General features: G+C 40.1%; 1 protein-coding gene across 9 annotated transcripts in view; it reads left to right on the top strand.

The window, feature by feature from the left end:
* The window catches only part of PPIP5K1 (diphosphoinositol pentakisphosphate kinase 1), a 45,141-nt gene that overhangs the window by 10,333 nt on the left and 18,786 nt on the right, over nucleotides 1-16,022 (top strand). For 5 of the 9 annotated variants that reach the window (XR_012478132.1, XM_074235256.1, XM_074235253.1 and 2 more), the window contains exons 17-27: nucleotides 3-185; nucleotides 1,161-1,302; nucleotides 1,494-1,717; nucleotides 2,234-2,361; nucleotides 2,515-2,629; nucleotides 2,799-2,906; nucleotides 3,488-3,604; nucleotides 3,733-3,897; nucleotides 10,327-10,414; nucleotides 13,724-13,849; nucleotides 14,412-14,474. Coding sequence is in view for 8 of the 9 variants with exons in the window: in XM_074235256.1 (XP_074091357.1) it covers nucleotides 3-185; nucleotides 1,161-1,302; nucleotides 1,494-1,717; nucleotides 2,234-2,361; nucleotides 2,515-2,629; nucleotides 2,799-2,906; nucleotides 3,488-3,604; nucleotides 3,733-3,897; nucleotides 10,327-10,414; nucleotides 13,724-13,849; nucleotides 14,412-14,474 (1,459 nt within the window). In the remaining variant the exon portion in view is untranslated. The remainder of the gene's footprint in view (nucleotides 1-2; nucleotides 186-1,160; nucleotides 1,303-1,493; nucleotides 1,718-2,233; nucleotides 2,362-2,514; nucleotides 2,630-2,798; nucleotides 2,907-3,487; nucleotides 3,605-3,732; nucleotides 3,898-10,326; nucleotides 10,415-13,723; nucleotides 13,850-14,411; nucleotides 14,475-16,022) is intronic. The other 4 variants (XM_074235257.1, XM_074235255.1, XM_074235259.1 and 1 more) reach the window with 2 other exon arrangements.

The raw sequence follows: 16,022 nt of genomic DNA, 5'->3' as shown, positions 1-16,022 counted from the left end.
AGGGATTACTGGCACTGGAGGGGGAGCTGACACCTATCCTAGTGCAAATGGTGAAGAGTGCCAACATGAATGGACTTTTGGACAGTGATGGTGACTCTTTGAGCAGCTGCCAGCATCGTGTGAAGGCACGACTGCATCACATTCTGCAGCAGGATACACCCTTTGGCCCTGAAGACTATGAGCAGGTCCGAGCTCCCTGTGTTCTAACTTCCAAAAATATCATTCTGGATCTCATAAATGATACTATTCGTAGCCCTTTCTGCTAATCACCCAGTAATTTAGATGGTTAAGTATCTTTTCCTTATCTTCTGGTATTTGTAGAGTCCTAGGGATCCCTTAAGACACTGCCTCCCCTTTTCCTCTGGCCCTCTTCATGACTGTGGATGCCTCAGGGTCTTGAAATGGGAACTCATTCTGGTGAACTCAGATCACCTTTGTATTATTGATTGGAACCAAGGCAGGTTCCTTGCTTTGTCTCCACTTTGCATTTAAGGAACTTTTCTAACTCCAGCCTAATTTAGTCACTGATTTTCAGAGTTAGCATAGATCTTGGTAAGGAGACCATTTGCCATTTTGAAGTGAACAATACCTCTCCATTTTCTCTTACTATTCCTGTTTTTGTTATTCTTTGGGGAACTTGAATGGACCACATAATAGATACTTTTTTTCTGGATTGATGTAAGGAGGAGTAAATGACTCTACTTCCTGTTCTCTTGACTAGGATATAATAAGACCCCACCTATTTCTCTTCACCTTGCTAAGTATCCAGTTGGATGGGGTTGACCCTTTATCCCTTTTTCCATCCTACACTCTACTCTAAGTTGGACATGGAAGATTTTAGGTTTTGTGAATTGTCTCCGTATCGTCTTAAGGCTCATTTATGTGACCAAGAACAGTTTCCATCACTAATAAATCTTTCAGTTATGCTGACCTCAAGACTTTCAGTCTACCACCTGCCCCCTTTACTGAACATAATTGTCTCAGGGATAGAGAACTCAGGCTAGTATCTCTTGATACTATATATCTATAGACAATAAATATAAATATAGATCTGCACCAAAAAAAAGTCCATCACGAAGCTAGCATGCATTTGCTTTGTGATTATCCAGATCCATGGATAGCCCTGAGCTCATGATACTCTTTCTCTATGTTTTTTCCAGCTGGCCCCTACTGGTAGCCTCTCCTTGCTCAACTCAATGGCCATAATTCAGAATCCCGTGGAAATCTGTAACAAGGTATTTGCCCTAATTGAGAACCTCACACACCAAATACGTGAACGACTTCAGGATCCCAAATCAGCAGGTGGGTAAATAGGTGCCATCTCTTCCCTCAGGATATTTTTAAGGTTTTGTTATCTCTTCCTCAGAGTACCTGGGGGATCCTTATCTTCCCTCTAGGACCCTGCATATTTGGAATATGTTTGCTGTCCAGGACTGTTTCTTATCTCATGTTAAGGTTCTTTGCCTAATATGACTTTTCCCTGTTACCTTCAGATCTGCAGTTGTATCACAGTGAGACTCTGGAGTTGATGCTGCAGCGCTGGAGTAAGCTGGAACGTGACTTTCGGCAGAAAAGTGGACGCTTTGATATCAGTAAAATCCCTGACATCTATGATTGTGTCAAGTATGATGTGCAGCACAATGGGAGCCTGGGACTCCAGGGCACAGCAGAACTATTGCGACTCTCCAAGGCTCTTGCTGATGTGGTCATTCCTCAGGTTGGTTCTGGAAATGATTCATGGCTGGAGTCTGGAAAGGCAGTAGAGAGGAAGCATAGAAACAGAATGGGATTAGTTGAATTGCTCCAGACCTCTTCTTTTTTTTTTTCCAACCCTCTTCTGATGACACTTGATAAGTGTCCTTGAACTATGAGTAAGAGTAAAGGACTCTGACCTATGTAGAGAATCCTGGTAACACATGGAGTAGGTATAATAGTGAGTTGAGGGAGACCCAGGAATGATAGAAAAACATGAGGATGGGGTGGCTAGGTGGCACAGTGGATAAATCACTGGCTCTGGAGTCAAGAGTACCTGGGTTCAAATCCAGTCTAGAACACTTAATAATTACCTAGCTCTGTGGCCTTGGGCAAGCCACTTAACCCCATTTGCCTTGCAAAAACCTAAAAAAAAAAAAAAAATGAGGATGGCATCAGGTTTAGAGGGAGAGTGGGAGTAGGCAGTGATAAGAGGAACACAGGCTCCCTTGAATACTTACAATAGTCTCTGGTTCTCTAGGAGTATGGGATCAGCCGGGAGGAGAAACTGGAGATTGCTGTGGGCTTTTGTCTCCCTTTGCTAAAGAAGATTCAGCTTGACCTACAGCGAACCCATGAAGATGAGTCTGTCAACAAGCTGCACCCCCTGTGAGGGAGGGTTAAGGGGGTTGGGCACTTGGGGGAGGTTAAAGCTGGAATAGTTAAAGAGGCTTTGGCACAGGAGCACATTGAATAAGAGAAAGATGGTGGAGGAGTGGTGTTATGACTATATACTTATGAATGATGAGTCAACTTTCTCAGGTACTCCAGAGGGGTGCTTTCCCCAGGCCGCCATGTCCGCACACGTCTCTACTTCACCAGTGAGAGCCATGTCCATTCCCTGCTCAGTGTCTTCCGTTATGGGGGACTTCTTGATGTAAGGAACTTCTGTCTCTATCTGCCTGACATCCTGGGAAATTCCTTTCTTTAGTTCTTGATCTTTAAGCAAGTCTTTCTTTATATTTCCTGACCTTCCCCAGCCTCAGGCCTACTACCCCTTTCCTTCTCTGTCCTCTCTTATTGCAACCCTTTCTCTTATTTGGTAGGAATCTCAGGATGTGCAGTGGCAGAGAGCTCTGGCTTATCTCAGTGCCATCTCAGAGCTCAACTACATGACTCAGATTGTCATCATGCTATACGAAGACAACACCCAGGTGAGGAGATGTCAGGGTAGGACCAGGAAAAGATCTACCCTGTCTTACCCCAGCCATTGCTCAGAGAAGAAAGTCCTTGCCATCCCCATGATCTGTAGACTACAATGTAGGAGATCATTTGGTTTACAGATTACTGCATGAAGCCAGGATAGTTAGGAGCTTCCTGATAAACAGAACCAATTCTGGAAATAAGAAGTGCCAGAAGGAACAATGTGGAACCCAGCCACTGGACCTAGGACTAGGGTGAGAGGAGAGCAAGATCTAGAGAAGTCACCTTTCTCTCTAAACTTCATAGGTGTTTATTTAAGTGGATTTTGTAATGACCAATTTCTGTGGGAGGTAGAGAAGTAATTTATTTAGTCAAGTCACATGAACAAGGGACCACAGGGTTAGGGAAATGAGAATTCTTTGACCATAGAGATTATACTAGAAGAGATTTACAGCAATATGGTACTAGAGAAGGAGGTAGGACAAAAAAGCTGAGAATTAGGTATCTTTTTTTCATAGAATTTCATTTTATCATCACCCTGTTTTTTATCATCCCATCCTCTGACTTCCTCACATCTGGTGTTATCCCTTAGGATCCCTCATCAGAGAAACGATTCCATGTAGAGCTGCACTTCAGCCCTGGAGTGAAAGGTGTTGAGGAAGATGGCAGTGCTCCCACTGGCTGTGGCTTCCGCCCAGCTTCATCTGAGGTAGGAAAGGGGTCTGGAATCTGAATCTCAGAACCTGAGATACAGGAATCCAGAGAGTTGGTGACAGGGAATGAAGGGACTGGGCCTAGAGAAGGATGTTACCCCTTCTTCTCTTAAACATGATGCAGAATGAGGAGCTGCAGGCAGACAAGGGCAGTATGGAAGACCTGAGCCGGAATAAGGGTCAAGATGAGCCAGATCGGATGTTGCAAACTTCACCCCAACCTCCTGAGATCCCTGGTCTCCCAAGAAGATCACCACTCATCCGCAACCGTAAAGCTGGCTCTATGGAGGTAATGGGGAGAGGAGGGAGGAAAGAATGGGGAGCAGACACATTGGACCTAATCAATGCCCCTCAGTGATTTTGGGAGCTCTAAAGTAGCATCAACCTCTTATTCGCTGTTAACAGAATGATCTTAGCCTCCTGATTCCACAGGATGCTCCTTTGTCTCTAGAGCTCTTCCAGATCAACTAGTTTGAAACTAGAGAAATCCCATTGATGGAGAAACAAGAGCAGTGATGCAGAGGTTAGGAGTATTGAGATATGGGACTGAGAAGATACCTGGGCAATATGAAGAAAGGCAACTTCTTAAAAATTAGGAGGCTAAAGCTGGGCACTTTGCATTCCTATGTGACTTCACAAAAATCTTTGTCTAGATGTCAAAGACTCTTTGGTTCTCTGTCCTAGAAAAGAAGGGTTATCTTCATTGAGCTGTGTGAACCCATTTTTTTGTCTTGGAGAGACAATCTTTTTGGCCATGTGATTAATCTTGATATCTGAGGCTTTTTCATACTTGGACCTTTATTATGCAATGGGATATTTTATTCTTTGTTCAGTTTTATATTTTGAGGCATCTTTTTTTCTTTCTTGGTCCTCAGGACCCTAAGAAGATCTTTCAGAATAATTTGAAACTGACTGTCCTAGTCAGTCTGTGATTTAAAAGTTTGACTAAAGAAATGCCTAGAGAACCAATATAGATACTACTTTTTCCTTGGAATCATTCCTTGTTTCTTTGTTATCTTTTTTTAGGTAAAAAAAATTTTTTTTCAATTATCAAAAATCTGCCTTCTCTCCCTTCTGTCCCACATACTCCCATCTCCCCACTGAGAATGAGAGGAAAACAAGATGTTTGCTACAAATGTGTTATCAATCAAAGTAAATTTACTTACTAGTCATGTCCAAAAAGAAAAAAATACACACAAATATACATAACATATATGCATACACATACATTTATATGAATACACACATACACACATACCTATTTCTATCTCATTCTGCACTTTTGAGTCTCATGTCTATCAGAAGGTGAGTATTATGTTTCATATTTACTCCTTTGGAGTCATAGTTGGTCATGCTGACCAAAATTTCTAAGTCTTTCAAAATCATTTATCTTTACAATATTGCTATCCTCCTGAATCTGTTCACTCCACTCTGTATCAATTTATATGATTGCCTAGGGTTTTTTTTTTAAACCATCCCTTTCATCATTTCTTATATTAGTATTTCATTATCTTCATTTCCATAACTTTTATAGCCACCCCCCCTAGATTCCAAGGTCTGCCTTCTCAAAATATGCTCCAAATATTTTTGTACATCCTTGGAGTTTATTTTGCTTAGGACTAATGCTTCCCTTAATTTGCTCTCCAGTTCCCTCTCTTTTTCTTGTGTTAATTGAAATGTATTTCTGAATCCACTGTGTGTATTTGTGTGAATTTGAGTATTCTTTCCTCCTTTGACCAGTTTGGATGAGAATGTTGTTCAAGTATTATTCATTCTCTCCTTCTCTTTGTATAAACTTTTATATGAAACATCTCAACACTTTACACTTATTTTAACAAGAGTTTAAAGCTGCATACATAAAGTAAACTTCTTCAGGCAAAGTAAAGCAAGTGCTATGTTTTTTTCTGCATAGTTATAACTTAGTACCTGCTGAAGTCCCCACAAATACATATGAAATGAAAGCTGTACATAAACAGAAGGGTACCATCTCTATTATGAGAATATGTTTACTATTTAGCTGACCAGAGTTTCTACCATCCCTCTGGTATGAGATATCTTTTAGAGATTGTTCAGGCAGGTGACACAGGACTGATGAGAACTTCTGGTCTTTGGTTTTTCTACTTCAGGACACTAGCTTTTTAAAAAAATGTACTCTTAATATCCATAGATAAACACAAATATGAAAACATACAGGAACAAAAGATTGTATCTGTTTAAACATGAAAATGTAAACTTGTTATTTATAACTTGTTTTTTATACATTTTAACTTTAACAAAGTGGTGACACAATTTTCCTATTAGTTTTCATGTGCCTATCTAAACTTCTTTATTTATTTGTTTTTATCCAGATTTTGTTTGTGTTTCTGTTTCTATCTCCAAAGTTCAAATCAATGTGAATATTGCTTTTTTTGGACCTGCTTTCTTCACTCTTCATTCTTTATGTAAAAGATGCTTCATATCTTTCTATATTTTGTTTAGAATTTTTTAATTTTTTTGATGAGTTTTATTTTTACACATTTCCAAAAATGCCCCTCTTCTTTTCTCTTTAAGGGGAAATTTATATCATGTTTTCTGTTTCCCAGCCACTGTACTAAGCACTTTTTTACATATGTTATCTCCCTTGATCTTCACAACAGCCCTGTGAGATAGTTGTTATTATCATCCCTATTTTATAGTTGAGAAAACTGAAGCAAATAGAGGTTAAGGGATTTGCCCAGGGTCACATAGCTAGTAAGAGTATGAAATCAGATTTGAACTCAGGTCCTACTGACTCCAGGCCCGGCACTGTCACTGTACCACCAGTTAGTCATTACTGGTAGCAAAGATTTAAAAAATAAAGAGAAAAAAAAATCAGTCCAGAAAAAACTGAACAATATGTCAACCATGACTGACAGGGTAATATGCATAATTTTGTACTTTCTTCAATGTAGGGAGAGAAGTATATTTTCTTTTCTTCTTTTTTTTTTTAGGTTCTTTTGCAAGTCTATGGGGTTAAGTGGCTTGCCCAAGGCCACACAGCTAGGTAATTATTAAGTGTCTGAGGCCGGATTTGAACTCAGATACTTCTGACTCCAGGGCCAGTGCTCTATCCACTGTGCCACCTAGTTGCCCTGAGAAGTATATTTTCTAAACTCTTGAATGCCATTATAATATTTAAATTTTATAGCAGAGATTTTTGTTGTATTGTTGTTCTTTTTATTTACATTGTGGACATGATGTGTATTGTTTTCTGGGTTCTACTTCTTTTAAGTACATATAAGATTTTTTTGTTTCTCTGAATTCTTGGTCATCATTATAATTGTTATTTTTATGTTATCTGAATTTATAGTCTTATGCTGCAGTTTGTTTAGCCATTCTCTAATTAGATATGATTTCCCCTCCTAATTTTTATGTATTACAAATATTATTGCTTGGAATATTTTTGTACAGGAATTTTTTTTAAGGTTGTTTTTTTTTTTTTTTTTTGCAAGGCAATAGGATTAAGTGGTTTGCCCAAGATCATACAGCTAGGTAATTATTAAGTGTCTGAGGCTGGATTTGAACTAGGTACTCCTGACTCCAGGGCTGGTGCTCTATCCACTGCGCCACCTAGCCGCCCCATGTCTTTTTTTTTAATCCTGTCAGTAACAGATTTATGATATAGGTTTGAGAATGATCCATAATTCTACAGGTAGTAAGTGTCAGAGGCATTTGAGCTCATATGTTCTTCACTCCAAGGCCTGCTTTCTGTCTTTTGTACCATACTACTTCTCATATATTACTTCATTACTTAATAAGAGAATTGAACCAATTAATAGCTCCACCAGTCATGAAACAGTAAAAACATGCCTATTTTTCTATAGGAGTAAGTACTTAAAGGCTATTTTAATGTGCATTTCTCTGATAATGATTTAGAACATTTTTTTCAAATTTCTATAGAAAGCTTTAATTTCTTCATTTGAACACTGCCTGTTCATTCCCTTTGACCATTTATCAATTGGCTAATGACTTGTGTTCTTGTAAAAGTTGACTCTATACTTTTCCATTTAATTTTATTATATTTAACTGTTTCTTGCCAATTTGATAGGTGAAGGCTGATCTTGGAATTGTTTTGTTTTTTTATCATTAAAGAGTTTGGTAATTGATCATTTAACTTCCTTATTATGAGCTTGTAGGGATCCTTCTTCCCTTACCCCTGTCTAGCCTTCTGTCTAGGAAGGACTGATCTCTTCCTGGCTTACCTGGTGTGTTCTATAACTTTATAGGAAACCTGTTTTTTTTTGTTCTCTGATTATATAACCTTGTCATTTAATCAAGCCTGTCTCATTCTTCTACTTACATTCTACCTTTTCTCTATATTCATGTCTACATTAGGATATGGAATAAGTGATTCTGCTAGTATATGTATCCTGGGTATGTCTCTTCAACTCTAACTAGGTTTAGGGGCTGGAGATTAGAGAAATGTCTGTAGCTCTGTGACTGACTCATTATCTGGTCTGCTTGCAGGTTAGAAATATGCAGTGCACAGAAAAGCTGATTAAGTAACCTTTTGGGGCTGGCCAGTGGAGGTCAAGAAACCTCTTCTGGCCTTTCTTTGCTATTGGCCTAAAACCAGGGCTGTGTTCACCATCTTTGTGGTATCCTGCCCCCCTCCCTATCTCCTTTCCTTTTCCCACTTTCTGCCTCTGATGTTTGTAACCCAGGAACTTTAGCACAACTTCTTGGTAGGCCATGGTGGTTGGTGTGTGGTATACTTGAAAATCCAATTTTAATTTCTAGGTATAAGACAATGAGTTGGATGGAGTTTAGACAAGGTGGAAAAGAGGGATGCTGCTTAGGATGACTGCAAGTAGAGATGGGAGAAAGTAGTCATTAACACAAAGTTGGGAGGAGGGGTCATCCAGACTGTTTTCTGTTTATGATTGAGCTATTGCTGCTTTTTGTAAAAAATTCTATTTTATTTGAATGTTACTTTATTTTATTTTTTCAATTACATGCAAAGATAGTTTTCAACATGCATCTTTTTGTAAGCATTTGAGATCCACATTTTTCTGTTTCCCTCCTATCTTTCCCTCCCCACTCTTGGTGACAGCAAATAATTTGAGTAGGTTATATCTGAATAATTGTGTTTAACATATTAGTCATGTTGTGTAAGAAGAATCTGAACTAAAGGGAAAAACATGAGAAAAAGAAAAAAACAAAATAAATTTAAAAGTGAAAATAGTTATACTTTGGTTTGCATTCAGATTCCATAATTTTTTCTCTGGATGTGGATGGGATTTTCCATCACAAGACTTTTAGAATTATCCTTGTTCACTGAACTACTAAGAGGAGCTAATTCCGTCACAGTTGTTCATCCCACAGTGTTGCTGTTAATGTGTACAATGTTCTCCTGGTTCTGCTCACTTCACTCAGCATGAGTTCATGCAAGTCTTTCCAGGCTTTTCTGAAGTCAGCCTGCTCATGATTACTTACAGAACAATCGTACTCTATTATTGTCATATACCATAATTTATTCAATCAGTCCCCAATTGATGCACATTCTCTCAATTTCCAGTTCTTTGCCACTACAAAAAGAGCTGCTAAAATATTTTTGTATAGGTGGGACTTTTACCCTTTTTTTTTAATGACTTCTTTGGGATGCAGATCTAGTAATAAGTATTGCTAGACCAAAGGGTCTGCAGAGTTGTTTTTTGTTTTTTGTTTTTTTAGTTTTTGCAAGGCAAATTGGGGTTAAGTGGCTTGCCCAAGGCCACACAGCTAGGTAATTATTAAGTGTCAGGTCCAATTTGAACTCAGATACTCCTGACTCCAGGGCCAATGCTCTCTATCCACTGTGCCACCTAGCCACCCTGTGTCTGCAGAGTTTTATTGCCCTTTGGGCATAGATTCAAATTGCTCTCCAAAATGACCTTCCACGATAGTGCATTAGTGCCCCAATTTTCCCACATCCCCTCCAACATTGATCATTTTTCTTTTTTTTTTTTCCATTTTTAGCCAAATGATAGGTGTTAGGTGGTACATCATGGTTGTTTTAATGTGCATTTTTCTAATCAGTAATGATTTAGAGCATTTTTTCATATGACTAGATGACTTTAATTTCTTTTACCATATCAATTGGATAATGACTTGAATTTTTGTAAATTTGATTTAGTTTTCTATATATTTTAGAAACGAGTCCTTTATCAGAAATATTAGCTGTGAAAATTGTTTCCCAGCTTTTTGCATTCCTTCTAATTTTGGTTGCAGTAGTTTTATTTATGCAAAATTTTTTTAATGTGATCAAAATTATCCATTTTGCATTCTGTAATGTTCTCTATCTCTTCCTTGATCATAAACTCCTCCCCTCTCCATAGATCTGACAGATAAACTATTTCTTGTTTTCCTTATTGGCTTATGGTATCACTTTTTATGATGACTGAGCTTTTGTAAACCTTCCGAATCCTAGGAAGGAATATAGGGAACTCTTCTACTGTGACTATGGAGTGGGAGGAATGATTGTTCCTCAGCTAAAAATAGAAGGGGCTATGTGGAAAGGGAACAAAATGACCTCCATTATGGAAGAAAGCCTGGGTAGCTCTTCTCTAAGTACTTGTCTTTCCCTCACATCTCCCCTTAAGAGCCCTTTTGCCCTTCATTTTTTGTTATTGGCTGCTTGACTTCACAGGGAACCAAGGATTCAGGACCTGAGTTTTGGTTTTCTGTAGGGAGATGGTAACATATGATCCTTTTTCCACAGGTGTTGTCTGAGACTTCATCCTCACGACCTGCTAGTTACCGTCTATTCCAGTCTTCACGTCCTACAGAAATGAAACAAAGTGGCCTGGGTATGGTTTTCCAACCTTTGTTCTTCAGTGTTGGATAGGGAGGTCTGCTCTATTATTGCGGCCATCCCCAATCCTGGGAATTGTGTATACCTAAGTTTTTTTGTTACCACTTGGGAATGGAAGTGGGAGGATGTGTGCTTTGATCTTAGGTGACTGGTTTCTTTCTGTGAAAGATCATTTCCTTGATTCTTTGCATCAGTCTCTTTCTCTAGGTTTCCTCAGTCCTTCCAGTCCAATCTGGACCTTAAGGGAACTAGGAGACTCTGCAGCCACCACAGTCAGCAGAGATAGAACTCTGAGCAAGAACACCCGGAACCCTAGAGCTATCCCATACATTTTTTGGAGAGCTCAGGCCATCTTTCTTAATCCTAATCTTGTTTTTTCTTTCCCAACTCCCATGCCTTTTTCCTCTGTCCTCTCCCCTATTCCTTTCTTCTTTTTAAAAGTAGAGGACGAAGCCTCGATAAAATTGCAAGGGGGTGGAACTTCTTTGATACAGATATCTCGAGTTTGTGTTGCAGGGAAGAAGGGAGTGAGGAAGAAACATTGAATGTTTCTTAAAGATACCTTAGACCAAAGGATACTTAGAAAGAATCTTAGTGTTTGGGAGATGAGGAGGAAGGAGTATTAGTAGAAAGGAGATGTCTATCCATGGACTATCACCTTTATCTCAGTATCTCTATATCAGATAAGTGGCTTGAAATTGGGACCAGGAACATATAATTGTGATTTCTAAACTGGTTCTTCTGACCCCTGCTTAGTCTTATTTACCTAGCTTTTCCTGTGGTCTCACGTCTTTTTCCATGGAATCTGTCCTGGCCCCCAAACAAGTTAGAATTTGATTAGAACACCATTTGTTCACTCCTCTATCATCCTTTGCTGAGAAGAATGCCTCTAAAATCCCTTAAAGGTGGGGTGTAGATCTGGGGTTTGGGTACTTTTCTGGGACTACTGTCCCAGAATAGTAGATGGGAATACCTGCTAAATGGTGATAATAGCACCAAATAAATAGGAAAAGGGAAACAAGATTTTGATAGAAATTGTGGCACCCAGAAAAAACTTGCCAGAGGTTACTATTTCAAGGCTGAGCAGAAAAGGATTATAGTCTTTACTACCAATAGGGTGGGTCTGACTAATGGGAGAACAGAGCATTGAGGCCTGGAAATAGAGTTAATTTTTTTGAGAAAGAGCAGATCCATTTCTCTTTAGAGCCTTTATCTTTTTTTTTTTTTTTTTTTAGGTTTTTTGCAAGGCAAATGGGGTTAAGTGGCTTGCCCAAGGCCACACAGCTAGGTAATTATTAAGTTTTGAATTATTAAGATTTGAACCCAGGTACTCCTGACTCCAGGGCCGGTGCTTTATCCACTACGCCACCTAGCCGCCCCTAGAGCCTTTATCTTAAAGCCTATTTTAGGAATGTGAACGGACTATAGCAGGAATATAATGATGATTAAAAATTCTTCATTTGGTTCTGATGATGAGAACAGAATCTATCATCTGAACTACTTTCTTTTATTCCTTGATCTAGCTAGACCCTTTACCCCTGTGATCCTGGTCCCCTCCCTACAGACTCAAGAGAAACTCAAGGACTCCTCAATGGATCTGTTATAATCTCTCCTGTAGGGCAGCTAGGTGGCGCAGTGGATAGGGCACCGGCCCTGGAGTCAGGAGTGCCTGGGTTCAGGTCTGGTCTCAGACACTTAATAATTACCTAGCTGTGTGGCCTTGGGCAAGCCACTTAACCCCATTTGCCTTGCAAAAACCTAAAAATAATAAAATAAAATAATCTCTTCTGTAAATACAAGTTCAGTCTTGACAAAGTATAATAGTGGGAGCTGCTAGTCACAGAATGCTGAGGCAGCAACTTGAATTCATTCTCTCACTCAGGTTATTTACAGGGCAAAAAAGCCATTCAGAGCAGAAGGCAGGTCTGTCTTGGGCTATCTTGTTCTATCTAGGTCTATCTGGATCTATCTTGTTTCCATTGTGGGTCAGAAAGATCTTAGGAGTACCAATCCTTCTTGTCTTTTCTTTCCTTTGGGGGTCCTGTACATGATGGACCTCATCGAGCTCTTTCCTCTGGTTTGGCATTATGATTCTGAAGAGCCCACCCCTTAAGTTTTCCCTTAGAAGAAAAATATTGTAAAGGAAAGATCCATGAGTTTAGAATCTGAGACCTTGGCCTCTGCCATATTTACCACTTTTGCTCTCTAATCTTGGGGAATTAATTTTGCCTCTTTGGCCTTCAGAATTCTCATTTATAAAATGAAATGGTTGGCATGGTTGCTGTCTAAAGATCTCTTCAACTTTAAAATCATTATTTTTAGGTTATGTGTGTCCCTACTGTTGGATATCTCACTTTCAATATTGCGCTTTAGTAAAGATGTACTGATTTATAGTAAGCCCTTTTTTTGTCAATAATTGTAAATTTTATTTTCATTATCTTTTCCTGTATATCCTATGTATTCCTGTGTATCTCATGTCTAGAAAGTATTATTGTTCACATAGTTGGTATTTAATATCATGTTCACTGACTTTGGAGTGCCCTTCTCTTTTTAGTGTGGGGTGGGGTGGGGGTGAGAGGAATGTACCAGTTTAAGCAGAGGACACTACACTATTTCAAGGAGTGAACTTTCTCTTTGCTGATTGGTAGAATTGAACTGTCAGGAGACCTGTAAGTTTTCAGGGTTTTAGTTTTCTCTTTTATATCAGAAAGGTACTGTGTAGGTACTGTGTATGTTGATCTCCAATGTTCCTTACAGCTCTGAAATGATTTGAGTTCTACTATTCCTTTCTTGAAGAAAACTTAAGGCCCTTAATACTTGGTTGGGGAGGGAGAGGAAGTGAAAGTCCATGAGGAAAGTGGAAGTAAGCCATTAAATTCCCAGGATCTGGTCTCTGGCTTCACCCAAAGTTCTTCTTCTCTCTGCCCCTAAGGGCCTGGGTGCCTCAAGCTCTGTTCTCAGGATGGGGGAACATCAAATAGGTATGGAGACTCCAGGAGAAGCTCTCTTCCCTGGCCTTTTAAAGAATCAACTGGAGGAGGACAAAGTAGAACTTCTCTCTCCAAGCAGCTTTGACTCCCCTAAAATGACTAAACTGCATGGAACAGAAACTTTCCCCCTTGCCATGGGCCTGTGTACAAGGCCCCTCTCCTTCATTAACTTGCCAAGTCCAATAGCAAGTGGCAGTGAAGGCTCTGTGTGGTGGTGTGGCAGCTAGGAATGGCCTTGCCTTGTGTGGTTTTTTTTGTTATGTGTGATGTAGTTGCAGCTTTGTTTGGCTGCTAACATGCTTCCGGCTTTGCAGGCTCGCAGTGTACAGGGCTGTTCAGCACCACAGTGCTGGGGGGCTCATCCAGTGCCCCGAATCTTCAGGACTACGCTCGCAGCCATGGCAAAAAACTCCCACCTGCCAGCCTGATGCACCGAGATGGTATGTGGGTTGGGGACAGTAGTCCCTTTCCTTACCCACCCCAGAGCCCCTTCATCTCCCTTCTGAGATGACACTGCAGCAGAAGTAGCAAGAGAAGTACTCCTCTGCTAATTTTTGGTACATGTCACTCCATTTAGCTATCCAAGTGCATTACAGTCATTCGACTTCTACCTTGTACCCTTTCTTTCCTGCACTCTAGGCAATATGGGTGGATAACAAGTAGTAGGGAGGGTTATATCTAGAGCTCCATGAGTTCCAGCTGAGGTAGCACCTGGGATAGGGACCAGAGGTCGTCCTGGAACTTGATTTTCAGATAAGAACAAACCCAGGAAGTGGTGAAGAGAAGGATATATGGAGTAGGCTTAGAATAGCAATGGGATGTGATTTCTCAGAGACGTTATACAGAGAGAAAGATTTATGTAACCATCAGAGAAGTGTTTTATGATAGTTGGGAAAAAGTCAGGTTTGGATGTAGAGTACAAAGAGTATATTGCAGGTAGAGTCTAGTGTAGGGGGAAGGGACAGTTGTAGCTATAATCCCCACGATGTCTTCTCTCCTCAGAGTTCTTGTCTGTCCCGGCTGTAAAGCGATTTTCTGTGTCGTTTGCAAAGCATCCGACTAACGGTACGTTTGCTTCTGACTTGATGTCATACCTCATTATTTCACCTTTAATGACTCAGATACTTACATCTGACCCCTGGCACTGACCTCTCTCCTCTTTTCCTATGTGTTGACACCTTGCTTGAATATTCTCTTGTTTTGACCATGACCACTTTGGCTGTATATACCCTACATTGGTCCTATCTTGACTTGTCTCAGTCTTCCATCACCATCATTGCCATCTTTGTCACTGTCATCATTAAAACTCTGATTAAGTTCTTTTCACAACATTCCCAATTTGGTTCCTTGTATGAATATGAAAAATGATTCCCATCCTCAGGGAGAATACTGTTTATTGCCTAAATACTCTCACCCTTCTCCTTCTCCTCTGAAACTCATGTAACTTGAATCTTTTAATGTTCTCCCTACCTTTTGTGTATAGAAGAAAAGACTAATTCCTTCCTGTTTGAAGACTGTGGGAACCCCTCCCCACCCCACCCCTCCTGGCTCATTCCCATTCTCCTCACCATCATGGGATACAGAGTTTCCTTCTCATCTTCTTACTCCCTACCATTGTGATGTGCTATGTGGTTCTGTGCTCTTGCCATATGCTTCATGTTGCTACTAACCTGGCATCTGGGCCTGGAAGGCAGGAAACCCAAAGTGGTTTGTGAGGGGTGACTGTGGTAGAGGCGGGGGAAGGAAGAGAATCAATTTCAGTGTCAGACTGAGAGCCATATTAAGCCCTCATTTATCAGCATCCTTTCTGTAGAACCTAAGCTTACCTGGGGCATACTTGTCTCAAAAATATGGAAGTAAAGGGACTAAGTCAGAATATCCAAGGGAGTTGCAGAGCTAGGACTGCAGGTACCAGAACTGAAGGGCTTTGGGGGACCAATCCAAGGACGGTCGAACTGTGAGTTCTTTGTGGGATCCTGGATGGGGAGGGGAGGTTGGGAAAGGAGTGGCATCTCCACAGTGGAGTTTATTCAATTCTTTGTATGCTTATTTTTATCCTCTGGATCTATGTTTAAGGTAAATTAAGTTTTCTAGCTACAACCTCTTTCTTTCCAAGGGCTAAGTTCCTCCAAAGGAATCAGGATCAAGCCTAGCTACCTGGAGTGATCTCTTGATTCTGAAACCTTGCTGCCAATCTAATCCCACTCCATCTGCCATTTTGACCCAGGCATAATCAGACCTTTGTGCTGGAACTTTCTGTTCTCTATCCTGACTGCAGTAGGACTTGTTGTCTTCTCTGGGCTTGAGAAACCCTATTTTCCTAGTCATAAACTGCTCCAGCCTCCCTGAGAATTTGTGACAGAAGTTCTCTCATTCAGTGTGAAAGTGGAAGACAGGCCAGCATTTGTGACTGAAGAGAGCTGATTCTAAGCTTTCCCAGATTTAATGAATCATGGTCATTTCTAGAGCAAAGCCTAGAACCCACATTCTTGGGGTATTAATTTCAGAGTATGGAGCTTAGAAGTTGTAAACAAAACAATCCTCCAAATCCAGAAAATGAAATCTAGTATCTAATGTTTCAGTATCTGAAAAGAAGGTCAGGTTGGAGAGTTC

The sequence above is a fragment of the Macrotis lagotis genome, chromosome 4 (assembly GCF_037893015.1).
Source record: "Macrotis lagotis isolate mMagLag1 chromosome 4, bilby.v1.9.chrom.fasta, whole genome shotgun sequence".
NCBI lineage: Eukaryota > Metazoa > Chordata > Mammalia > Peramelemorphia > Peramelidae > Macrotis > Macrotis lagotis.
Note: the sequence above shows the minus strand (reverse complement) of the source record. Positions and strands in the feature narration are given on the sequence as shown.